The following is a 26,226-nucleotide window of genomic DNA, read 5'->3' as shown; positions in this document are numbered from 1 at the left end:
GCCCTCTCGCAGACCCGTCTCCCCCATCGTCCGCCACTAATCGCTTTCCGCGCGACGCCGGCCAAATGGAAGCTTCACGAAAGGATCAGCGGTGCACAATGGGGACAATGGGCAAGGCTCCCTTCTCCCTCCTTCTCAGTACTCGGAACGGGCAACCGACCCTCGCCACGCTGGCGCACCCGTCCCACGGCTTCTAGCACAGTGACGTCAGCACAGTGACGTCAGCACAGACCACGTGTCGCGTAGCGCTGCCATGCCCTGTCACCACATGTTCACGGACGATGAAGATAACAGTGCGCCGTACGCGATTCCTCGTGCTCATTTCAAATGCGTAGAAAAAAAAATTGTCGTAAAAAAGTAGTTTAAGGGCCCTTATAATGTTGCCCCCTTTTCGACAATGACGCTGATATCGGAAGCTGTCGTTGATCCACGATCCACGTGGTCGTACATCAATAGCGCAATGGAGACTGAGGACGAGGGAGCTAGCGCCTGTGTCTACAGGAACTGCAACCGTGGCGGTGGTTCAGCCTATCAGTCAGCATGGGAAGGGCGGTTAGTACGTGTATTTCCCCAAATTTGGTCCTTCCGGTGTTGTAGCTTTTTGCAAACTTACCAATTTCTGCAAGATTTTGCCTCTTAAATACATGACTCGGTAGTGACTATGCACGTGTAGTGGGGTTATATATGTTATAGTAAAGGACGATTGGAGAATCGGGGCGCGAAAATAGGGAACATAAGGAATATATCTTAAAACAACGGGTCTCTTTCGGGATCAAGGGTTTGTTGGCACAAACTGTAGGTCCCACGGATTGAACATAAACGCAGTAGAATGGCAAGAGTGAGTAGCTCGGTGGCACATGCCACGTACAACCCCGTTTCCAAGGGGAGGCTCGTAATATCCAACCACCAATATACAGGTGTGGCGAGGACGAAAGATGAGAGGTGTCGGAAACCAAGTTCACGGTTCGCGTGTCAGACATTCTATAGTAAAAGAGAGTCATATTGTGTGCTACGGGCAAGGTAGACGTGTCGTCCACTCACCTTCGTGTTTCTCCTCTCTGCCGCAGTGTGGCGCCCATATCTGTGTTCAAGATTTCGTCCCCCTGGAACTCCGGGCCCGGCCTGACGGGCGGGGGCGCCCCTCCGCCCCAGGCGCCCCTGTCGGACGCCGGATCGGACGACTCTAACTCCAAGGATGGCCCGTCGTCCGGCGGGGGCCGCGGGGCCAACGACGTCTCCAACTCGGACGCCGAGGGCGTCTGGAGCCCCGACATAGAACAGAGCTTCCAGGAGGCGCTCGCAATTTATCCGCCATGCGGAAGGCGCAAGATCATCCTCTCGGACGAAGGCAAGATGTACGGTGAGTGGCTCGTGCTTCACTACGTTTGTTGTATATTTATTTATTTTATTTATTTACATTACCCCTAAGGGCCCTCACATGAGGGTATTACATAGGGGGGTCATACCCGGTCCACAATGCCCGTTCATGTCGTACGGACGGCAAAGATGGGGGGTAAATAGATAGTCGAGTGAGTGCTAACTAACCCGTGGACGGAAATGGCGTTTCGTTAAATCTCGGCGATTGCTCTTGGGGGCTTCGAACGTTTGCCGTCTCACGGCTCCTGGGACGCGTAAACGCCCGGCGTGTAGGCGTGGAATTAGTATGTGACATTTAATTGAAGAGAAAAGCGCAGCGCCTTAACTGTCTCACTGTGTAAGGACACCTCAACAACACTGCATAAGGCAGGGGTGAGGGAAACAAGAAGAGGAAGGAAGGAGGCCTCCCCATGTAGAGCGGCAAAGCCGACCGCCTGAAGAATACCTAGGCGTTGAAGCGAACGGCAAACGCACACCGATACAAGCGTGAAACACAGCAGTGGCGGACACTGAAGGCACTGAAGTTTCAAGTTAGTGATTGCGTCTCTCTCTCCCTCTTAGAGCTGTAAGCGAAATATCAGTAGCGCCTATCGTGTAATCTGCGGGTTGGTCCAGAACTAGAAAAGAAAGGAATAAATACACTAAAAGCCAATTGATAAATGCTGGAAAAGAGTCAGCCGTCAACTCTGAGTGCACTGTGAGTGCACTATCTTGAATAGCTGTACTCACACTGATAAAATGTTGAGGCGGAACGTCCGTACGGTCTCGGAATATTGTTGACGAGGCTGTTAAGGATACCACGGTTGCAAGCATCGACTACTACGATCAGGCAACTCGTGAATGTGGACAGATGATGTTCATTTTTTAGTTCAGTATTTACACTCTCTCGCCACTTTCCACGAAAGGCTCGCTTACCTTTCCGAAATGCGACAGGTGGAATGGTCTGGCCCAACAAACGCCTGCTCAACGCGAGTTTACGCTTGGCTGGTATGGCTTGAGAATGCCTGGTACAAAACGGCGTGTGTCGACTGAAACCATAAACAAGGCAACAAATAAATAAAAAATTGACATCAGAGCCAACAGTAACATAACGCATTGGAACATCGTTTCCCAACTCAAACAATGCTAGCACAAGGCGACGTTGAAGCAAGAACAAGAGACGTGTCCGGCAACAAATAAAAATGAAAAAAAGTGAAACAAGACAAATTTACCTAACGCATTCCTGAGAGCTCCTCCCTCGCGGTCTCCCGATTGGAGAGTCGGTCGGGAATCGTCGGCCAATCGGAGCCGCACACCTCAATCGAACCGGAGAGGCGGGCGCGCCTGGGATTGGCCGACCAGACCGGCGGTGAGTTCCAACGACCGAATCGATACTACGCAACGAGAACGTCTCTGGATACAATATATATGTGTATATATATTACGCACGCACACCTACGTAAGGCCGAAACGCGCGTATAGAAGCCCCCCTCCCCCTTTTCCCGCACCCCTCCTCTGTACCCAATCTCTTCCGTTCTCCCAGAAACAAAATCGAGGAACGCGAGCCAACGTGACTGCGGAGCTCGCCCTCTCCCGTTTTCCCGCGGCCCCGCTCCCTAAAGAGGGAACAGAAACATCCGGGCGCGTATGTTCCGGTGTGCATGTATACGTAAGTCTTCGGCACCCGCTCGCGTTCCGAGCGAGCAAATCGGGAATTCTTTCCCTCGCTCAACTTCCCTTATGTTGGACGCACTTCAGTAGCGTGATCGCAGGAGCCGGATCGCTGGGCGGTGGTATGCTTGTGCGATTGAATGTGTGTGTGTTTGTGTCAACGTGCGTCGGGTGTTCTATAGTATGCAGGTCCCCCTCCTTCTTGCTGTTCGAGATTTCGCCAACGGGCCGACGACAGTCAACCGCCGGCGACCCCGCTCCCTGCGGTCTCGGAATATTTGTGGTTCCTCGCTAAAGAGGTCGTCGCGTACACTATAGTCGCGGATTGTCGCGCTTCGCGACTCGTGAACGCATGCTCGCTCCCCGACCTTGTGCGTCTTCAGTCGCTGGTTTCGAGGGTTTTTGACTGCATTGCGCGGTCGGTTGTTCGTCGAAAATTTGAATAATGCTCAGGATAAGATTGCGTGGGCTCGCTGTGCTCCATGCGGAAGGTTTAAGAGACGGCAATATTGATCGCCTAGCAAATGGTGGATGCCCTACGAGTGATACAATGAGAGAGCAGGGAAGAAGTAGATGCAGGGAGGTTGACCAGACTGAGCCCAGTTTGCTACCCTACACGTGGGGAAGGGAACGGGGAGTGAAAGAGAGAGAGAGGGAGACAACACGAGTCTATACCGCACTTTCACATGCACTAAGTTAGGCGCAGGATGTCTATAATCGTGCACTCACCAATGTGCAAGTGTGAAGAGACCATCAGTCATCTTCTGTGCCACTGTTCTCGCTTTGATAACCAACGTCAGACTCTCCAGTGTGCCTTGAATAGACTGGACGACAAGCCATTTACAGAAACAAAGATCTTTGGAGCCCAGGCCGCTATTTTGTAGCGATGCCTTATGCCTTATTCTATGCTACTCTTTATCATCCACCACACACGGTGGCCTGATCCCGCTGATAATGTGGGCGGACCGTCGCTCTGACCACTGGCCAAGCGCGAAAAGCCTGAAAAAGCATACAATCGGAAAAGGCATCGGTACAAAATACCGGCCCTGGCCTCGCAGTGCATTAGCTCAGAAAGCAGTTCGAGCGCTTCTTCACTACCTGAAGGAGTGAACAGGCCAAGTTGTGTAATGTGTAAAGCTCCACCGCACGTACGGCGTAGGTGTAACCTGGCGTTCGAGTGGGGAAAAGGCGTCTACTATTTGTGGGTCTAGGAAGAAAGAAAGAAAGGACCAGGAGAATTCTGCTGGCCGCATCTGCAACGGCTGTTATTCTAACAACGCGGCCAATAAGGCGAGTGCATTAAAAAAGGAAAGAGTATATATTCGGTATATATATATACAGTATTCATAATAGCGATTATTAATACAGTACAGTATTAATAGCGATTAGAGTATATATTCGGTGTATATACAGTATTCATAATAGCGATTATTAACGTACTTTACTCGGGACATGTGCCGGGCACGTCATTACGTGTACACGTCATGTGCGCATGTCAACCGGGGTGCTCGATGTTAATTTGGGTTGCAGTACAGTGCTTGCTGCTTTAGGGGCGCATCACTCGCTTCTTGTGTGGTATCATCAGGAAATTCAATTAAATTTCAGTCTTATTTTATGTCTGTCTATTTCAACGAACAGACAGATTATTAGCCAGGAGCCCCCATTATGTGAGAACGCTAGATGGATAGCACCACACAGACTTGACGCCAATACAGGTGATCGCGTCAAAACAAAAGTAGCAAAATGGCTATTAAACAACGTAATGCTGAAGAATCATCACTTAATCACTATGCAATAGCGCTAACAAAATTTAAGGATAAATACAGTACGTTAATGGTCTGTGATAACAGTGAAGATCTACATTAATATAGGTTTCAGCGCAAGGAGGAAACAACCAAGACTTCACTACCACTGATGAGCGTTTCTGACTGTAGTGTCAGGGCCGGTTAAATTATTTTTTCGTGATGTCCTAATCACAGTCGCAAAAGTGCATAGGCGCTCGCACTTCACCAAAGAGTAGTTAGTAGGCTTTGTTCTAGTGCTGGGATTTAGGTATCTTGGCATCGCTCTAGGGGATATGTTAAAATTGTTATTTTGCTTTAACTGATATGTCGGGTACATTTCCAACACCTCTGGTGGACCTTGTAGGCATCCTCGCCTTCCGTGTTTTTCAATTTTTTGTAACTTTCGGCTTCCTCCTTCCCTAAACTTTCTTTCTGTCTTCTTACCTGGGAACGGGGTGCACATTTAAACCTGACTTTTCCGGAGGTACTTGACTGCCAGTCTGTTAGCTTCTCTTTCGTGTTTTTTTCCGTAAATAATAACAGTAATTTGTAACGGTCCGGACAATCTGTCGGGCAAGACGCAGGCGATTGAATCTAGAATTGGAGGACGCAGAAACGCCACGACCTGAAGAGGGTGTTTTTCATGCCTAAAACTGACGCGGCTTTAACAGGCACCTCTGCGTACGAGTCAACGCGGCACAGGTAGGGCTCAGCCGGTGAACAACACGAGTATTTAGGCACGTTCCATGCAACGTGAACAGCGCGAAGTAAACCATAAACAACAGCAACAAAAAAAGCGACGCGCTTCGACGTCGGTGTCCCGCCGCGCCCAGTGACACTGCCGTGTGTAAGCAGAATGCCAATTACGAGAGATCCCAGTTCCTTTTTTTTACGTCTTCTTGCCAACCACGAAAACGCCGTGGTGTATGTATATAAGGACACATATCACACGAGGGACACCCGACACCCGACACCGTTCGGCGTGGCGGTGGGTGCATGGTCACGTGGCTACGAGGGCGACGCGTGACGTCATTTTCGAGCCGGGGAGAGGAGCGTGCGTCTCGGGTGGCGAGCTGCCTAAGTAGTAGTGCCCCCGTGTATATGTCGCGCCCTCTTGCGTGACGGGCCTGCTGGCCTTTTGTGCTGATTTGCGTTTGTGGGTACACGGCCGTTTCTTTAATATAGTGGCCCGCACGCGGGGTGAGCCGGGGTTTGGCGTCGGCGTATGATTTTGCGCGCTCGAGGGACCGATATATGCCGTACATATAGCTTCGGTTGCTCCCCTCCCCGTCGCAGCGGGTCGCTGCGGGGTTTATTGTCGTTTTGGGAGCCGCATGCTTCGATGGCTTCGCGCTCGCTGAGACCGAAACAAAGGGGCGTGCCCGGACCCCTCGACAGCCTTTTGTGGTGGGACGGCGGCGTAGGTGCTTCCCTTGTCCGGCTATCCGGACTTTCCCGCGCACGCTCTTTGAATTCCTTGACAACTCGGGATCGAGGGCCACTTTTGAACATTCTGAATGGCAATGCCATGGATTTGTCTGTCGGGAAACAGTCCTAGATATTTTATCCTTAAAGAAAGTACATTACGTTTTAATACAATTTTAATTATCTGCGCGCCGATGCACGTTACAAAACCCCGGGTGGTCCAAATTTGCAGAGTACCTCCCTACCCCCCCCCCCCCCACTACGGCGTGCCTCATAATCATATCTTGGTTTTGGCACGTAAAACCCCGGAATTTTTTTAAAATCTCCGTGCTGCCTTTTTTGCGCTATTTTCATGCGAAAGCATCGAATGGCCCATAGAGCGAGAAAGCCGGCGTCTGTAGCCGCGAAACGGCGCTTAAATTCCCATTGGTTGCGACGTCATGTCACGTGCGCACCTCGAGGAAGCAGAGCGGGTGAGAGGGTGCACCTTCGCTCGGGACGGCGCCCGAAGTGCTGCGTGAGGGGAGAGGGCATCGCCACGCTCGCTATAGTCTGCGTTATCCGCGCTGTCCTCGCTCGCGCAAGTTCTCGTCTGCGTTCTAACGTCGCCTCGGTGATCGCTATCAAAAATTAATGTATAAAAAAATAAATTCGAAAGGAAAAACGTTGGCGGTAATAAATTTCGAACGTGCGATCCCACGCGCAGAAGCCGAGTGTCTTACCCTCTGGGCTGGACCAACGCCTTCTGGATAGCATACTGCCTCTGCAGTTCGATCCATGACGTCACGCTACCTTGCCCGAGTTGCAAAGAATCCCATAGAATCTAATGGAGTCGCCCCTGAGTAAACCGCGGTGATTTAGACGTCTCCACTTTCGTCGCGCTTGGCTTGACAGTGCAAATCTTGGTCCAGTTAGCATGACGTCACAAAGCAGAGTGCACAGGCAGCTGCTACCTAGGAGGCGCTGCTCTTTGCCCGGCTCGAAATGCTAGCGTCACGGACCGAAGCGCACTGGCCGTGCGCTATCTAGGAGGCGTTGGCAAAGCGTCTCAATGCGCTCGCTTACCCTCGGGCAGTTCACAACTCGAACGACCGCTTCAGCAGCTTTCGATTGGACATTAATGCGTTTTTTACACTCGCAGGAAGTGCTTAGGTGTCCTCGGAATTTTTTAAATCATTGGCCACGTTCCACCGGCAGACACGCGCTTCTGTAATATAAGATCCACTCCATCAACAAGTCGAGCAGGCTTGACAACCATGCCGCGCGAACTTGCGCTGCGTATCAGTCAAGGCTTAGTCTCCTTCAATGCAAGGGGGGGGTGGGGGGCGACACACAAAGGGCGGCGAGCAGTAGAGCGCACGCACACTCATATATATATATATATATATATATATATATATATATATATATATATATATATATATATATATATATAGTGTGTGTGTGTGTGTATGTGTGTGTGTGTGTGTGTGTGTGTGTGTGTGGACATCAAATGCAGGCTTGGCTCCGTTGGTGTAGCGACAAAAAAATAAAAACCGCGTAGGCGAAAGCACGTTCTTTACTGTCTTATGTTTCGGCTGGCGGACCAGCCAAAACGTTAGACGGTGAACAACGTGTTTCCACGCACGACGTTTTCACTGTTTTGACGTGACGTACATGCACGAGAAGAAGGAAAACCAAGCGGCTCGCATCTTGCTAATCACGACCACAAAAAGCCGACAGACAATGAAGCCAAGGAAAGCACAGATGAAATCAGCTGCTGTAGTTGAAAATTAAATCTAAAAAGGAACAAGGAAATGGATATGAATGGACAAAAAGATAACATGCCCGCGGTGGGATACGAGCCTAGAACATCTGCAATACGCGAGCGCTGCACTACAAATTGTACTACTAATCGTATATATATATACGATCAAGAGAAGGCAACAAGGGCAAGTAGCACGCAGGAAAAATATTGCCTCCCGCTCCCCCCTCTCTCTCTCCATCTTGTCTCTCTATTCCTTATTCTCTATTGCCTTCCCCCAGAGTAGGGTAGCCAACCAGACGCATTTCTGGTTAACATCTCTGCCTTCTCTCTTTTTCCTCCTCCTCCTCCGCCTTTTCAATTCAAGCAATTGACGTTATTGTTCTGCGGAAACCCGCAAGGTGGAAAGAAGTAATTGATAAAGAGAAAATTTGACGTCCGCCCAATCGAAGCGATTGTTACAAAGGGGACCCCGTACGGGTTTCTCGAAAGAAAAACCTCCCTGTTGAAAAAAAAAAATTCGTCCTGGTCCGGGGCTCGAACCCGGGATCAACGCCACGATAGTGCGCGTGCTGCCGCGCCTCAAAGGCCCCACGCGCACGAGCTGGAGTTGGAGACGCAGCTCACCGGTCTCCCGCAATGCTGACCGGGCTGCCAGCGTTACGGACCGAAGGAACATAAACGCTTTGAGTGCAGCGGGATCGTACGAGGTCCCGGGAGCCTCCGCGCTCCTAACTCCTCAGTCTCTATAATAAGGAGTTTTTATGATGATGTCTCCCACATCTTACGAGGGATCACCCCCTCTCGCTTGGAGCGTCTTTTGTATAAAGCAGCACTCAGAGTGCGCAACTAAACGAATGAAAACGAACGGGTAAACTAAAGAAACCAATGTGAACCTTCACTAGTTCACGGGCAGGTATGGCTTCACGCGTAGGTGGCTCATGAAACAGATGATGTGTCAAGAACGTTAGTCTGACAAGAGTGGTGACCGTCATGTGCACTGCTTCGGGGGAAACACATGCAGCAGTAAAAAATAAATAAACCTGCTTTCCTGTTTTTGTTCATGCCATATGAATGGATTAATCGCGATTAAACCATTATTCGACAAACTGGGAAGTTAGGATTGCACCGCAAGGGGAACTGCTGGTGACCAAATCATCTCCAGAGCTTGTTCAATGGGTGCCGCAGTGCTACACTTGAATATGTACCACCAGGGCCTGAGGGGTTAGGCTGAGTTCACCCCCCCCCCTTACTTTAAGCAATGGTATCAGTGCCCACTTGATATTTGGTGTGGCAGTTCTACGGCATGGAAGAATTCCGCACGCGAGATGCTTCGTTGTAGGGAAATACATCAGAAAGACAACAAAAAGGTGGTCAGCTAGTGATATGCAGCAAAAGGCGACCATATTTAAAAAAAATGTTTTAGTGGACACAGAGTAGTCATGTATACAGTTAAGTACGAAATTGTGCACGCATACTGCAAACTGTGGACGCAACTTGAACATCAGCTGGGTGCTATAGGACCTACCGTACATTTTATTGTTCCTAAGAGGGCTCTTTCAGCGATAGATGAGGACTTTCAAGCGTATGTATAGTTCTTTTAGCGGCGTATATATGGACAGATGCTTTGAACACTGCGTCGCGGCACATCTTTATTCGCCTCTCTATTTTTCTATTTGTTTTATTACTATTTATTCTTTTCGCATCGCGAACTGTTGTGCCTGCCGAGGCATTCTATCCTCAAGTCTTTCCGCAGCAGCCCATCTATAACCAGAGCAGAAAGATAACCGTGCTTTCTGAAACGACATGTGTAAAGGCGTTGCCATCGCGAAATGAGAGTATATGCTGGCCTGTAGAGCGCGCGCGCAGCTCTCGTGCAGACAGCCTGCGCGCGCGGCACCGTCGGCACCAGCACGCTTTACACAAAGTCTATTGTCCCGATCTAGTTTGCGGGGCGTTGCTTCCGTGGTGCACTCAAGGCACCGTGCTTTCCTTATAACGGCCTCACGAGAACGCGGCGCGTGCCGATGGCGCGATGCGATACGAAACTATGCAGGCGCTCCCTCGGGTAAAAAAAAAAAAAAATACGCGGAACAGCTAGGCCTCGCTCGCGTGCGCGCGCTGCGAGGTATTTTTTTTTTTTTGCGCCGGTTTCCGCTGACCGGGTCTTTCGCCGTCGCTTCCCGAGGATCGGAGGTTATCGCAACACGCCCGCGCCGGCTTTGCGAGGCTCTTAATCCCGTTCCCTTCTGATTTGCGTGTGCCGGCGAGCATGCGTGCGTTGCACCTCTTTCCCCTTCTACCCTCCCCCGCGTGTCTTTCGCTCTCCCTTTCGTGCTCCTACGCCGTTGCGTATGCAGCCCGGCGCTGCTGCCCTTCTTTGACGCCTTCGCTTTTGCGTTTACGCGTTGCCTCGATCTACATCTCCACTATAACTTCGCTGCAGGCTGTAGGTGGTTTTTCTCGCGACGCCTGCGCCGAAAATATGTTTTTTTTTGTGCTTTTTAACTCTTCTTTGTATTTGTTCGCGTCGTTTAACGCTGTTAGCTCTAGCGAGTCGCGCCAATGTCCTAGCGGTGGTAGCACGAGTTGCAGTAAAGGTATAAGCAACGTATTATTATTATTATTAGCAGTAGTAGTAGTAGTAGTAGTGCAGTAGTATCTTCTGCAGTATAGTAGGAACAGTAGCAGTAGCCGTAGCAGCTGTTAGTAGTATTTACTATTGTAGTAATAGTCACGAAATGTCATTGGGGGCAGGAGTATTCTTGTACTATACCAAGAACGTGCAGTAATTATAACAGCTGACGTATCCTATACATCTGCACAGTGACCTGACCGGCTTCTGCAAAAGCATCTGCATGTCGCTTCCTAGGAGCACGCGCTGGTGCGATTTCGTCTTCCTACAGTGACCGCCATACGTTGCAGCCTTCCCCCCTTGCTTTTAGTCTGTACGCTGCAAGTTTACTCAATTCGGGACCTAACCATTGCTCCACTGTGGGGTCCGAACCCTCCCGGACGGTGAAATTCGAAGGGAAACTCGGCACAACAACGCGAAGGACAGTGCCTTGCCATTTGAGGTTTGAGCTGGTTGTCTAAGGACAAAAAACATACCGGAACAAATGTTCGCAACAAGATGAGGTAGGTGCATGCTGCAGCTAAAATCCGGAGACCAATGAGCGCATCCTTATGGAATGCGAAGGGATTTACCCAGTGAGACGCCGGCGTTAACGTATACCTTGAAGAAGCGCTTGTATTTAAAGTGGACGTAAGCTTTAACCGGTCAGCAGTCGAGACAAGCAAGAGGCGTTTAGAGTATTTCTGGGGAAAAAAACTAGGGACGAAATTGTTACGACCGGATCCATTTCGGGCAGAGATAGCGATACGAGGCAGACAGAGAAGTTTTGGGGAAAAGAAGATTATGGAAATGTATACAGAGATGCTAGAATGGAAAACATGCACAGTATCTCTCATAAAGTCAAGCACGCTAGGTGACTATTTGTCACGGCCCGTTTAAAAGGAGATCCCAATAAATCATCATCAGTCGCTGTGTGGCGGCTACGCAAGGTAATGGCGGCGCCGCTACGTGCGTTCCTTGTAAAGCAGCAAATCAGCCTTCGCAGTTGCCTATATTCCTTCGTTGCACAGATAAATTCGTTATAAAGAAGTCTTCGATGTAGATGCGCTGTCAATATGTACGGCAGATATGAATTCGGCTGGCACGTACAAAATCCTTCGATATACAGGTCACTTCGTTGTAGAGCCATTCGACCGTATTGCTAATTTCTACTGGCCTCAGCTTTACGTATTACCTGAACTTCGGCGATCGCAGCGTCTTGCGCATGCTCACTCCATTGCGGTAGCTAGTAATTATAACTATTTTAAGAATGTCTAATTTCCATTGTTTTATGTAATGCCCCTCTCGCCTAACCGCTCCCTACTATTCACGTACGTAGTTCTTGTTTCATCGTCCCATCAATTTCACACTCCCGTCTGCGCAATACAAGCCCTGCCCCCTCCCCTCCTCCCTTCCTAAATCTTTCGAATTTTCGTTCCCTTTTCGTAAATTAAGCCAGGCATAAAAAACGGTTCCGTGTGCGTGCGGCCTAACGGCGACACGACCATCAGTTGCCCGGCTCGACTAGGGAAAAAACTTGGGACGTTAGCACCTTACAAAAGAAAACGCACAGTCGCGCTTCTGTCTCCGAGAGGATGCGTTAAAGAGAAAGAAAAAGCCGGACGATCAGATGGGACGAGAGAACTGCGACAGGACGATGCCTGAAAAGGAGACAAGCCGAGCACAAAGCCGTAGACGCAGCCAGCAGGACTCGGGGAGCCTAGCCTACACGAAGAGAAAAAGAAAGGAGCGGTGCAAGGTAGGGAGGACGGGGGTGAGGGGGTAGTCAGAGGCTGTAGTCAATGAAGAGAGAGAGAGAAAAAAAAAAGAAAAGGAACTTTTAAGCTAGCGGTATGCACGAAATAAAGGCCACGTTCACGGCGCTACCACAGCGAACTGGAAGACCGAATGGAGGCCGGGAATGAATGAAACAACAAAGGGGATGAATAAAGCGTTGTATTGTAAACAAGCTACACCGAAAAGAAGACATCGCTGGCAGTGAAAGAGGAACGTACGTAGCACCAAAAGAAAAAAAAAGTGATGACAGAGGTGTATAAGCGAGCTACGCCAAACGCCGAGAGTGAGTGAGAGGAGGCAGAGAAGGATGGAAGGACAATGAATAATAAAAATAGGAGATAACATATTCGAACGTGGGCTACGTCAAATATACACAAAACGAGAGGGAGAGAGAACAGATGGAAACAATACCGAGTGAAGTCAGAGGTGCCGCCAGACGGCGGTGGCTGTCTGCGCGCCGAAGACGCACCAGGCATAAAAAGACGATGAAAAGAAAAAACCGGAGCGGACGAAGTCGTTCGAGAGACGAAAACGGTATTCGCAACAATACAAAAAAAAAGCGCGAGAGATAAATAGAGATAGTCTGGGTGAAAACATTCACGGCGCGGAAAAGAAAGCGATTTGCTCAGAAAAGAAAGAAGCTAAGCAAATCAGAAAGCTTCGCCCCCCCGGAACGAAAACGCTACCATAGACCAAGGAAATAAAAGAAGCAGAAACAAAAGCGAGACAAACGATATGGTCGTCGAGCAAGAAATGAACAAAATACAGGAGGAAGGCAAACTTTCATCACCGGCCTTCGTCGTCTTCTCGTATAACGCTCGCGTCCGGCGTCTATAGCGCGCCTAGTACCGTTCGCGGGGCCGTTTCCATCCCCTTCCTTCGAAACCCCCTCCGCCCGCAGGCTGCGTATATTCGGCGGCGCGAGCGAAGCGGCCGGGCGATCGAGCCGAGCGGGCATTCCACGCATTCCTGGTCCCAGAGCTATAGCGCGCGCGCGCGCGGCAACCGGCAAAGCGAGCGAGCCCTTGATGAGCGCAGACCCGGAGCCCGGGACTAGCGCGAGCGCCACCGCCCGTCCCGGCAAGCAGGCCCCGGAGCGTAATTGCACATTCCTCGCATTCCACGCTGTTCCGGACGCATCGCGCCAGCGCCGCGCGCGTCGTATACGTACGATTCCCCCCCTCCCAGCTCCTCTCCTCCTCCTCTTCAGCTTCAACGGCGGCGGCGGCGACTACGACGTCATGAGCGGGAAGCGCGGAGAAAGGATCCGCGGTGACTACGTGACGCGCTCTGCCTGGTCGCGAGCGGCTTCGAGCAGCTCCAGCTTCGAACCCCTGTCTGCCGGGGAGGGTACCGTTAAGGAAGGAAGAGAGGGGTGTGGTGAGAGAGAGAATGTGAGGGATCGTCACGGTGGCGGGGGAGATGGGTACCGTTAGGAAAAGAGGCACCGGGAAGCCGGACTGAGCTGAGGAAAAGGAGAGAGCTGTGCTTCCTTGCCTATTTTCCCTTTCTCTAACTTCTTTCCTCATTTTTTCCTTAGCTGCACCCGGCGTGAGCTCGGGTTGGGACTCGAGCGCTGCGCTTGGTGGGGAAGGCCGGGAGCGGCGCGCTCCCGGTCTCTTCCCACCTTTGTCGCGGGGCTTGGACCGTTCCCTTTTCGCACACAGTGTGCGCTGTAGAGGGGAGTCACTCTATTCTTCGGTCCCTGATGGCTCTTCTTCCGACTTTCGTCATCGGAGGGCCAACAACTCTGTTCCCAGTCTTGCCCAAGCATTTGGGAGACCGTCGAGCGGTTCTTGTGATGATGTGCTAGCTACTGTTGGACTTGGGGACGTATTCTCGGACGCTCACTTTGGGCGATATCACTTTCAGTGCGCGCGTTTTGGCAGGTTGAGCAAAACCGGATGGGCCGATTAGCTGGTGTCGAGATAGTGTCGCCGAAAGTGGTCTTCCGAGAATGCGTCCCCAGGTCTGCGCACCTTACAGCAGGCCACCTGCAGTGCGTCGCTGTTATAGGGCTGCTTCTTCTGTCTTCAAGAGTTCGTACATCGTATGCTTAATCATGATGAGACATTTGCGAGTCCTTTGCGAGATGGTACACATATCTGACTGCGTTATCTCCATCGGCGAGGAATATCTGCGCAAAGCCGCAGTGCGAACGCGGTGACAGTAGACGACTGCGGGACATCTTCAGCCGGTTTAAGCGTGACCGCGCTGTCACCGCGTCATCATGTCTGCTCCTCGAAATTTCCCTCATGGCCTTTGGAATGTTGCCGCTCCCATTCGCCAATAGCATACGTGTTTATTAGCCAAGACGTGGATGGACGTCGGTACATTTTATTTTTTTCGTCTGGACATCGCTCCACATTGAGCGGACGTCCAAACCGGATGCCCATTCACTTCGCTTGTGCACTTTAGGAGACTGCGATGCTAGCGCGGACGCTTGAAGCCTGTGTAATGACAATACGGACGATAAGTTCAGTAGCCATGTGCCGCAGCGCCATCCTGGCTCGTTCATAGGAGGGAGGCAAATTCAGGCGTCATCTTCATAGGAAACGGGTGTGCATGAACGCTGAAAGTAGGAGAACACTACAAATTAAGATAGTAAAACGCAATGACTGCTCTTTGTTACATGTTTGCTTCTTTCCGAATAGGATATTTCGAATGCTGAAGTTGTTTTAGAGTGTAGCGGCTTGGCACACATGCTTTTATACTGTAGGCTTGCGTTGGGGCTAGTGGGAATATCATACTTGTACTTATAAAGCAGTACTACAAAGCTGGAACGTGCACAGGGACGAAAACAGCTTAGACGAAGCACATCTGTCAAACCCAGTTTGCGCGTTACTCTTTGCACATGGCGTTGTTGTCCAGAATTGCACACCCCCTGTTTGTTTTAATCGACGATTAATAAATGCTCATTGTCTGTGCTGTTTTCGTCCCTGTGTTTGTTTCAAATTTGCAGCGCTGCTTTATAAAAGTACAAGCTTTATACTGCACCCATGCTGACACGGGATATGTCCCATTTGCAAGATTGCAACGCGACCTTTTTTTTCTGTTATTCGGAACATGACGCGAGACTCGGCTCACTTGTCTCGCACTTCGAAACGCGGTGAGCTCAACTGCCAAGGGATGAATTCGATCGGAAAAAAGCTAATTTGTAAATTACTCGGAGGCGGGAGTCCGGAAATGGCGAGACGTCAGCAACTGAGAATGGGTGCCATTTCAAAAGGCGTCGAACTGCGCTAAACAAGCTGATATACTATGTACAGGCACCTGAGGCTCTATCCGCTGCAGGGACATGCGCTCATCGCGGTCTTACTGCGCAATGTACAAATAGTTGCATCGACAGCTTTGTATGCACACACTGCACGCGAGCGTGTCGAGTCAAAAGTCGAGCTGACCCTGCCCGACCCGACTGCGCTTACGTGCATCTTGATGAACGGTGTGGCCAAGTCGACCCATCCCTTGCAGGCGGGTCGACCGAATTTGAACGCTGGCTCGGCCTATTCTGATAGCGTTTACGTGAACCAGAGTCGTGCCGGATTTCGGCCCGACAAACAAAGTCGACCCGCCTATATACTGTTCGTGTAAACGTAACCAGTATTGCACGCCGTGCCCTCCGAAATACATGCACTGCTGCCACCACTCTTACCTGCGTGCTTTTTGCGCGCAAATTGGCAAGCGGACACGTTTGTGCAATATCTCAGTTGTTCGCGCCTCCGGTTCTCAACGGCACGTTGCCGCAGGCGCGCGAGTACGGTCCACACAAGCGGTGGTTGGCACAGTTAGATTGTTCGTTTCGTGTTCTTCGTAGAAGGCCAACGTAAAGCCGAGACAGAGAAAGGTGGCCTAAGAGCGACGACGTGTAACTGGAAAGACGGACGGACGGGTATTCAGATTCGAGCTCTTCCACTGACATCGTAGTCAGAGACAACAAAAATAAATAAATGAATATAGACACACCAAACACGCAACACCGCACTTTCTCCGTCTAGCACGCCCTTGTCGTACAGCGGCCGCCTCCATTAACCGAGAAAGAAAGAAAATCAACGGAAAGCTCTGTGGTGCTCACAACGAAATGCCTTTTGACTTCCTCAATTCCCGGTACCATCTCGTGCGTACAGAGCGTGCAAATTCCGCCGCGGGAGCGGCGGGCGGAACCGCCACTAAATATCCTTCGCGCAGCCAGTCAAGTCCTCAAGTCCTCTTCGGTTGGACGGGCGAGCTGCGCTTTGTCGCAGCAGGCGGCGGCCATTGGATTTCTCCGCCGTGCAAACGCTCTGCGCGCCCTCTAGCTTATTTTCCTTTTTATTCGCGTCTCCTTGCGGCGTGTGTGTCACGCGGCCTTCGAACAACGACACGCGATATGCTCGGAAAAGAGGAGGAGGGGGTTTCTGCGGGCGGCATTCCGTTGCTGTGCTGGGACTCGCCGTTATGTACGCGTAGTCTCAACAACGCTCGTCGTTTTGAGGAACATGTGGCCCGCGTCTCTCGCGAGGCGCGTATACACGCCTGAATGCGAGAACTGTGCGCTAGCGCCTGTCTCGACTTGTCTTTCTTCCCCCCACCCCCCACCCTTTCTTGTTGCGTGTGTGTGTGCGCGTATCTGTGCCTGTCCGTTCGGTGGCGTGTACTGAGTTGATGCGAAACACGTGCTGCTTGCAGCAAGGGCGTTGTCTCTCTTTGGAGATCTGTTCTTTTTTTTTTGACGAGCTGCTCGTCGGGCTTTATTTCATCGTGTCAATGGACGGTTTGCAAAAATACTGATGCGCATGCGCGAACGCGGTTGTCACGAGCGCCCTCTATTTGGTTAGGTACGAGAAGCAGGCGAACAACCAACTTTGCGCGTTTGTGGTGTTTTTTTTTTGATTGCGGTGTTTTTGTGAGAAGGCCGGCTAGTTGTGTTGCGTATTATGCACAAATTGCTTCACTGGCAAACGGAGCACGAGTTTATTTAGGTTTCCTCAAACCATCGTGCAAAATTTTTTTTTTTTTGCTTTCGCACGAGGAGTCGACCATTCCGAGTAAAAAAAAAGTTATTCCGTTCAACTACCTGTGCAATAGTCATTCTCCTGACGGGAGTAACTGCTGGTCAGCTATATATTACTGCATTTATTCGAGTTTTTCGGACATTTGAGTACGATCGCTCTACTTGGGCGTACGCATTTTTAGATTGTACGCTATTTCGGGCGCATTTTGATCACGCAGACATAATGGTAATCGATTTTGTGTTTCGCTCAGCTTATTCGAGGTTTCTCGCCCTCTCCTGTGCAGTATGTTCTCGCTAGCTTGGGCGTGCTAAGATTGACTCCCTTTAGGATGTGCTCAATGGCTGTGGCATTTTGCTTCTGAGCACGAGGTAGCGGGTTCGAATCCTGACCGCGGCGGCTGCATTCCGATAGGGGCGGCATGCAAAACGCTCGTGCTCCGCGCCAGTCTACGACGTGCCTCGTATGTCCTATGTGATGCATTGGACCTTGAAACTCCATTGTATGATTAGATTTTTTTTCGGTACCGTAATCTATAGTCGTAGCTGCACTGAACGAGCAATCCACCATATTATGTGTTGCGTCATGTTCCCTAATGCCTTGCGACGTACTGGATAAGCCTGTTTAATAAAATTTTTAAAAAGGTATCTGCTTGGAAATTGTAGTCAGATGGTATATTTAAGTGTAAGGAAACAGCTATAACGGCTGATTTTACTTACGCTACCTGGTGTAATACTTGATGATATTCGGAGTGTTTTGTTCTAAGGAACAAACTAAATATTGTACAGAGATGAGATTAGAGATGAAGTACAGAGATACGATTTTATACTATTGTTTCCTTTTTTTTAGTTACCGATGTTGGAACGTCGGGATTCTTATTCCTCGAACCCATTTCATCGTGCTCAACAGCTGGGCTCCCTTTTGCGCAGTAGAACTTGTTGCCATTTTTATTACTTTTTGCTCTCGAAGCTATATCTGAGCTTCATATCTATGCCAGGACAGATGAGGAATTTTAATTGAAACTGCGCCATGTCTTCTAGGCACTATCAGCAATTTCTCATTGCGGCCGGCGCGAAGAAAAAAAAGGGGGAGGGGGATTAAAAAAAATAAACAGATAAGATCATCTCACAGCGAACCTCAGTGGGTAGCTACGTGACCGAAGGACAAGTCACGTGTAGTCTGAACTAAATTGTTTTCGTAATGGTCATTTTGTGGTCACAGCGTTCGGTGTGAGCTGATTAACTAAAACAGATGGCAGCTCAGGCTAACTTGATTTATTATGATTATGTGAAACAGTGTGCTTCTCATGCTAGGATTACAGTTTTCGGTTACGATTAGAGCTGCTAGTCCGCAATTCCGTACACCAGTTCTGTGTTGGACATTCGACAACTCGGTATCCCCAGAATATGCTTGTTGTTGACAGTAATAAACCTTTCCTTTCTTCAATACTAGTTGGTGTGACTCACGGTGTAACTATACCAGGCAGTAGATTCGGATTTTTCCCCCTCAATAAAAGCAAGTTGTGGTTCCCAAAAAGGTGTTTTGCTTAAGTTCTCTTAGGTTTGTCGTGCTCCTCATCGGAGTGAGAGCTCATTCAGCCTGTGCCCGAGTAACCAGAACGAACGATCTTGTAGAGGGAGTGTAGGTGTTGTAAAGGGAGCTAAATATGGGGGGGGGGAGACTAGTAGTACTAGTAGCGGTCGTAGTGGAGGTGGATCAGTGATGCAGGGGAAGCTTAGGCCATAGTGCGCGAGACACAGATGAAACATCATACAGGTTATTATTCCTTTTAACTCCAGCAAAAGGTGGCTACTGACACTCTGTTCTTGAGATGAACTTGATACAAATCCCCGTTAATTTCGAGATGAGAAATGTAAGACCAGGTGGCGATGCTAAAATATTTGCCCCGGCATCTTATGTACTGACGGCCACAGTAGCTTACGGGACGTGAGATTTTCGAAAAAAAATGAAACTTGAGCACATAACCTGGAATTAGAAGTTTCAATCTGTAGCCGCGCTTCCGGCCTACACCATTTTTATCAGCTTTTCTTATGTCCACTGCAGGACGAAGGCGATCTGCAATTACCCCTGTGTTGTGCTAACTGATTCCAGCTTGCAGCTGAAGAAATCTTGAAATTGAAATCTTGAAATCTTAAGACCCCACCTAATTTTCTGCCGTCCTCGACTCCGCTTCCCTTCCCTTGGCTCTAATAACTCTAATATTCCACTGGTTATCTTGCCTACGCATTGCATGTCCTGCCCAGCTCCATTCCCCGCACCCCTTCCCTTAATGTCAGCTAGACTATCGTCTATCCCCGTTTGGTCTCCGTTCCACACCGCTCTCTTCCTGTGCCTTGACGTTACGTCTAACAATTTTCGTTCTATTGCTTTTTGCGCGGTCCTTAACTTGTTCTCGAGCTTCCTTGTTAGCCTTCAAGTTTCCGTCCCATATGTTAGCACAGGTAAAATGCAATGATCGTACACTTTTCAACGACAGTGGTACGCTCCCAGTCGTGATTTGGTGGGGCCTACGGTGTGCACTCCAACCCATTTTTATTCCGTAAATTTCTTCTCATAATCAGGGTTCCCTGTGACTAATGGAGCCAGATAAGTGTAATCCTGTGCAGACTCTAGACGCTGAGTGGCGATCACGAATTCTTGTTCATTTGCCGACACGGTGACCCGCATAGTGACCTAAGAAATGAGAAGCGTCATGTCTTAGCAGAGCATAAACTCGCACTTGTTGAAGGAACCTTTCCCGTCACGTTTTGCAGGCAACCGTTCCTCTGTACGTATATGTAGTACCCACATCTGTCAGCCTTCAGCATGCCAGTGAATCAGCGGAAGTTTATTGACAGTTCTGTCTTCTTACTGCCTGTACTGCGTTGAGTCAGGTGAATTGTTTACCCGATGATATCGGAAATGTTGGCAGCTTTTGCCGCCGGCTTTCGCGACGACATTTCATCATCTTATGAATATGCAGAAATAAAGAAGCCAGCAAAACATGTACAAAAAAATACGAACACAATTACGAGCATTTTAGCGTTGACCCGCTTGAATCGATGACAAATGCAGTGAAAGCGTTGAGACAACCAGTGCATCGTTCACGTAACTGCAGAGCTGGCGAACTACAAGTAAATAAAGAAAAAAAGGGGGGGGGGGTATATGTTTGCAAAAAGAGGATGGAATCAGTGTTAAGTTGGGGGGGAGGCGTAGAGACACTCGCCCAACAAACGAGCAGCTTAGAACAAGTCGTCAAAGGAAACATTGAAAAAAATACGTATTGGAAGAAACACTGATAATGGATCTGGCACTCCTTTCAATGATTGTATTTAATAAGCACAACGTGTATCGAGGAAAGAACGTTCTCTCGTCTGCTTTCTCTGCCAATTCGAAATGCCTCCAGAGCTGGATGATGCAACCTGATAATCAGGATGTTTATTGGGGGATCCACTTTTACGCGGGGCGGTGACAAGCGTTCACCAAGCCTGCTTGATTAAAGGACACCAGGGTGGGGTAAAATAAAAAAAATCGTTTCTTTTTTGTTTTTCGCCATTTTTGAATGCTCACGTCTTCCTTAACAATATTCAGCGCCGCAAATTTTTTTTCCACGTTTCCGTTGAGTCAAAAGGAGCCGTTTTCCGGAACCAAGTGACAAGCGGCCACGCCCCCTTCTTTCGACCTTGCACAACCTGACAGTCGCTCATATTTCTTCCGCGCGTAATTTTTTTTTCAAGGCAGAAACTAACAATTTCTCCGATCTTAGCGGGTTTTTAAAGAGCAGTCTGGCAACCTAAAGACACAGGGTGCGCTTTATTGAATGAACGCAGATGTTTGGAACACACAGAAAGTGTGCTTCTCGTAACGGAGATGCTCAAAACTGCCACCTTCGGTGCTGTGCTCACGTTCAACAAAGGCTGCATGGCCCAAGTTAACGTCCTGAAGGCACATGGCATCTCGCCAGGGTGCAACGCTGTGATGTGGTTGGGTGAGATGGACCGTCGCCTACTGTATTTTGCCAAGAGAGGCAGAAGACATGACAAAAGAAGCCAGGGAAAGAAGACAAGCGAAGAAGCGAAAAGCTGACTCTGGCGAGGACTGTCTATGGCTGGTGGCTATTAGGCAAATGGTTCCGGGCATCTTGGTTTTGAAAACAAATTAAGTCAACTTGTTCTTTTTTCCTTTTGACCCTGAATATCTCGAAATTACTGTTTTTGTTACATTTGCCCCATTAATTTAGCAGCTTGAAATGAGAGACGGCTGATACTTAGGCAGCATAAAGTAAACAGCAATGCACAGCTGCTGAACCAGAATGGTACACCTATACCTAATTGTTACTTTTTCTTAAAAAACAACAACAAAAGCTTGCTGTGTTTGCGGAAAATCGTGAAACTTCTAATCTTTGAAAAATAATCTCAGTTCTAGTCCCAGTGCAAGAAGAAGATACAATCATGAATAAAATGAAACAAACCCGAATGCGCTACGCGGAGTAGTTACTGAGAAAATGGGTCTTAAATAAGGCTCAAAATACATGGGAGGTACAGGGCGTACCCTGTGCTCTTAATCAGGTTTCACTACATCTATCGCTATCTATCCTTGTGCCTCTCCGATCTCGATCGTAACTTTGGTGTTTAACACCTCTGTCGCTGTATTGTACCGGTACCGTTTCGTATACCTCATTTTTTTTTCACCAATACTCCGAACGTCTCTTACTTATCTCGACTGCTAACCACTTAATCCTTCCACCTTCTTTGAACCTCAAGGCTTTTGGAAGGTGACCGGCCGTGGTTGCTCAGTGGCTATGGTGTTGGGCTGGTGAGCACGAGGCCGCGGGATCACACCCGGCCACGGCGGTCGCATTTCGATGGAGGCGAAATGCGAAAACACCCGTGTACTTAGATTTAAGTGCACGTTAAAGAACCCCAGGTGGTCGAAATTTCCGGAGTTCTCCACTACGGCGTGACTCATAATTAGAAAGTGGTTTTGGCACGTAAAACGCCATAATTTTTTTAAAGGTGAACATTCCCTGCGGCTCTCACTGGGTGGCGCAGCCATTTCCCGCGCACCTAGCGGTCGGTAATTCAAATGCGCTTTGTTTTCTTGTTACGTTGTTTGCGCTCTCCTCGACATTGCCAATGACGAAGTGCGATAACAGAATATGTAAAACGTGTGCAGTCTCCGCTGTGCACAAACCTAGTACGCAGCTGTTTTGTTCGTCCTCGCACTTGGGAGTGGTTGTCAACAGGCATTATGCAAATCCCTGCGCGTCACTTAGAGTGAGAAAATGGCAAGGGAGAAAAGTGAGCGGGCGAGCTGCGACACTCCGTATTTGGCTTAACAAGCACAGACCGGCGGGGAGCCGGCCGTGAGTTTTGCGCGTCTTAATAGCGATAATGGGGTGGAATGTGGACAATCGCCCTAAACGAGCAGCAGAAGGTCTCTTAAGTTTGCGTGTCGTAAACGAAAGCTAGAATGTGCAAACAGGCAGCTGGTTATGAAGGCACAAGCGGCGCTCCAAGAAAGTCATCAAAATCAAGGACCGTATAAGCAACCACATGGGCGCGTATTTTCGACGCATTTCCGGCGTCGCGTAAAATCAGCGCTGCCGTGTGGTAGACCCGCACTTATAATGGCTCGGACGCCTGCCATGATAACAGCGTAAGTATACCCCGTGGGGATGCCCATGTAACGCAGAGCCGAAAATGCGTCGGAAGTGCGCGCACATGTGGTTGCTTACGGTATGACACGTATGAACAACCACATGCATCGCACGTGCGGCACATTTTGTGTGCTGCGGCCGTCTCCCGTGTGGTTGTTTATATTGCGTCCCCTAATGGATTTATGCCGCCGTGTGGTGCTTCTCGAAGTGCGTATTAGTCGCATAAAGACATTTCGGGTCGACTAGTCGCTGGACGCGCGAACGCCGAAGAAACGCCAGAAATACGCGTCGTGTGGTTGCAGCCTAGCGGTCCGACGTCTGCGCGTCGAAGCCGAGTCTCTCTCCGTACACGAGTCTTAAGACGACGGATACGCGCAAGGCGCAAATAGATCGACAGACAAAGAGGCTTAGAAAGGGGGAGGGAGAGAGGGAGGGAGGTGCAGGGAGCAAGAGACGGGAGAGTGGTGTCGCAGAGTCCCTTTTCCTTGGCGGAAAGCAAAAACAAAACAAAAAAAGAAGAAGCGTCGCATGTCGCGAGTTGGATACGCTTTCGCGGAGACGACCGGCTGTGGAATGCGCGGAACGCGGGGATCCCTTGGAAACGGATGCTGCTGCGAAGCCGACTATAGAAAGGGACCGCGACGCCGCTCAGCCAAGGGAGACAGGAGAAGTGAGGATGCGGATCAAAGCGGCTGGCGTCACCACCCTCCGGAAAAGACAGCAGCCTCGGAAGCAGGGAGAAGGGAGTGGAAGGGACAGACGCTCGCGTCCTCGAAGAGGAAATGTAAAGTGTAGCAGTAGGAACAAAGGAGGCAGAGAGTGTGACTCCAAAAAGCAAGGAGTATAAGAAACACAGAATTGAATAAAAAAAAAGAGAACTTCAAGCCGCGTTGAAGGTTGAGGGTGTCTCGGAAGAAACAGAAGCCGGTTGACGGTTGCAGAGAGAGGCGCGAACCGCTCGAGCTACGAAGGAGGTCGTCCTTTATTGAATGAAAGAAAGAAAAAAAAGAGGGACTGCGAAGGAAAGAATGCGTACGCAGTTCGCCCTATCGACTCGCCTTTGTCGACGAGGCCAATGGCGACCGATAGCTAGAGAACCGGATCATTCGACAGTCGGTAACTGGCGCCTTGCATGATGTTTGGTTCCTCCCCTGCAGTTAAAAGCGATCGCTGGGCTTGATGACCATTGAATAACTTTAGATGGCGCTATACTTTGTGGCTTTCTACAGTGGTTTTTCAACGGCCCTAGGGGCACTTTCCCGATTCCCCGCATTTTCAGGTTTGCCAGGCCTGCACTTTACGTGAAAACACACACACACACACACACACACACACACACACACACACACACACACACACACACACACACACACACACACACACACACACACACAAAACTATGTGCTTAATATTGCTATGCATATTCTATCAACCTACCCTTATTTGCTCTGTTTCACTTAATACATATTCGAACATTATTGAGCCTTGAAACTTCATAGCAGCTCATATAGTTGAAAAGCTATAATATTGTTCTTAAGTAAGGCATCTACAGTTCGCGAACAATATAAGCTCTCAGCCTGGACCCACTATTCCCGAAAGGCTACCTTGTTCTCTTGGGGGCGCTTTGACGAGAAGTCAGGCGAATCAAGACGTGTCAAGATGTCGGTATGTTGGGTCCAGGCATAAGCTTCACATGTTCGCCCACGGTAGATTACAAGTCTTCGTGTTTCTGTGACTTCTTTAGCTTAACACCATGTAGGATACGAGTACTGAATGAAGAAGGGGACTTCATAATTTTGTTTCGTTTTCTTTTGTTTTAGCAAGCTCGGGCCGTGTCAGCTATCGATGGAGCAGCAATTAGGCCTGCCGACTAACCCCCGATATTGTTATAGTGTTACCAGGAGTCGTTGGAAAACCTCGAATGCTGGCACTAACGGCGTTTATACGCTTGCCGCAGGGCGCAACGAGCTCATCGCCAGGTACATCAAGCTCCGGACGGGCAAGACGCGAACGCGGAAGCAGGTGTCCAGCCACATTCAGGTCCTGGCCAGGAGGAAAGCACGGGAGATACAGTCCAAGTTAAAGGTGAGTCCGAACAATGTGACCTGCTTGCATCGGAGATGGTGCAGTGCTGGCTTCGGGAGCTATAAGCCCGTGCGGCTTGCTTCAATGACGAAGCAATAGCCGATTGAGTATTACAGTGGCCTGCATTACAACGCAATAAGTTATTTCTTCGTTCTACAGAGAGCCTACGTGTGTGTGTTTGATAGGCTGGAACAAACTAGTATTTTCTGTAGATATACTCGACATAGACAGAATGTGGAAAGTCTGTGAGTAACCTTTGTCAGGTCATAAGTAAATGCAACGAACGTACATACTCTACGAGGTTGGGGCTTTTGACCTTTGACGCCTTTTGACCAACTTGTGGGATGTCGGTAGGCTACATTATATAGACGAAAAAAAAGCAAGCAATAGTCTGTAAGGAGGCCAACTGTGCTTGTAACAGGTGTACAAAAATTCAGTAAACTGCCAGAAACTGTTCGTATAGCTGCTGCTTTCGACAGAGCCAGCTGCGGCGTCGCTCGAGACGCAGTGTGACGTGGAAATTGCGGTACACTTAAACAACGCTTCCCAGCGTCTGGCCGCAAGTCTAGTGCGTGATTGGCAGGTTGGTGTTCATGCATCATTGGGGCATGCGCAGTTCCTCTGAAAAAAAAAAAACGAAACCTACGTCACCGTAGGCTGTGTTTACACAGCTTCAGATTGCAGGGTGAACTTTATACCTTCTAAATAATCTAAAGCCAGGATGGTATAGTACAGTACAATAAATAAAACAGCAAAACAGCAAATACTAAATGCGTCTTGCATTTAGTATTTCATTATTCGTGCAATGTTTACGCCATTAATGGCTAATCACTAGTACACGCACAAAAAGATGCGAGAGATGTGCGCGTATTCATAAAAACTAACTTTCCGAAAAGCTGTGAGGTTTCAAGTCTGGATAAGTAAACCCGTAAAAACCAGTAGGCGGAAAATATTTTTGTAGTCCTAACAATTCTATAGAACTCCGTCGGTTCCTCATTTCTTCGTATCCTCGTTACACTCAAATAATGGTTCCCGAGGGCAAAAAAAAAATTAACCACACTCTAAAACCGACTGCAGATTGCTCCGTCAAGAACCGGGGCTAT

At 49.3% G+C, this 26,226-nt stretch overlaps 1 protein-coding gene across 3 annotated transcripts in view; it reads left to right on the top strand.

Annotated features, from left to right (window-relative positions):
- Positions 1 to 1,230: 1,230 nt before the first annotated feature.
- The window catches only part of LOC142564970 (transcriptional enhancer factor TEF-1-like), a 54,551-nt gene continuing 29,555 nt past the window's right edge, over positions 1,231 to 26,226 (top strand). For all 3 annotated transcript variants that reach the window (XM_075676198.1, XM_075676197.1, XM_075676196.1), the window contains exons 1-2: positions 1,231 to 1,360; positions 24,996 to 25,123. In XM_075676198.1, the coding sequence (XP_075532313.1) occupies positions 1,354 to 1,360; positions 24,996 to 25,123 (135 nt within the window). In that variant the 5' untranslated portion in view covers positions 1,231 to 1,353. The remainder of the gene's footprint in view (positions 1,361 to 24,995; positions 25,124 to 26,226) is intronic.

Source organism: Dermacentor variabilis, chromosome 11, assembly GCF_050947875.1.
Source record: "Dermacentor variabilis isolate Ectoservices chromosome 11, ASM5094787v1, whole genome shotgun sequence".
NCBI lineage: Eukaryota > Metazoa > Arthropoda > Arachnida > Ixodida > Ixodidae > Dermacentor > Dermacentor variabilis.
Note: the sequence above shows the minus strand (reverse complement) of the source record. Positions and strands in the feature narration are given on the sequence as shown.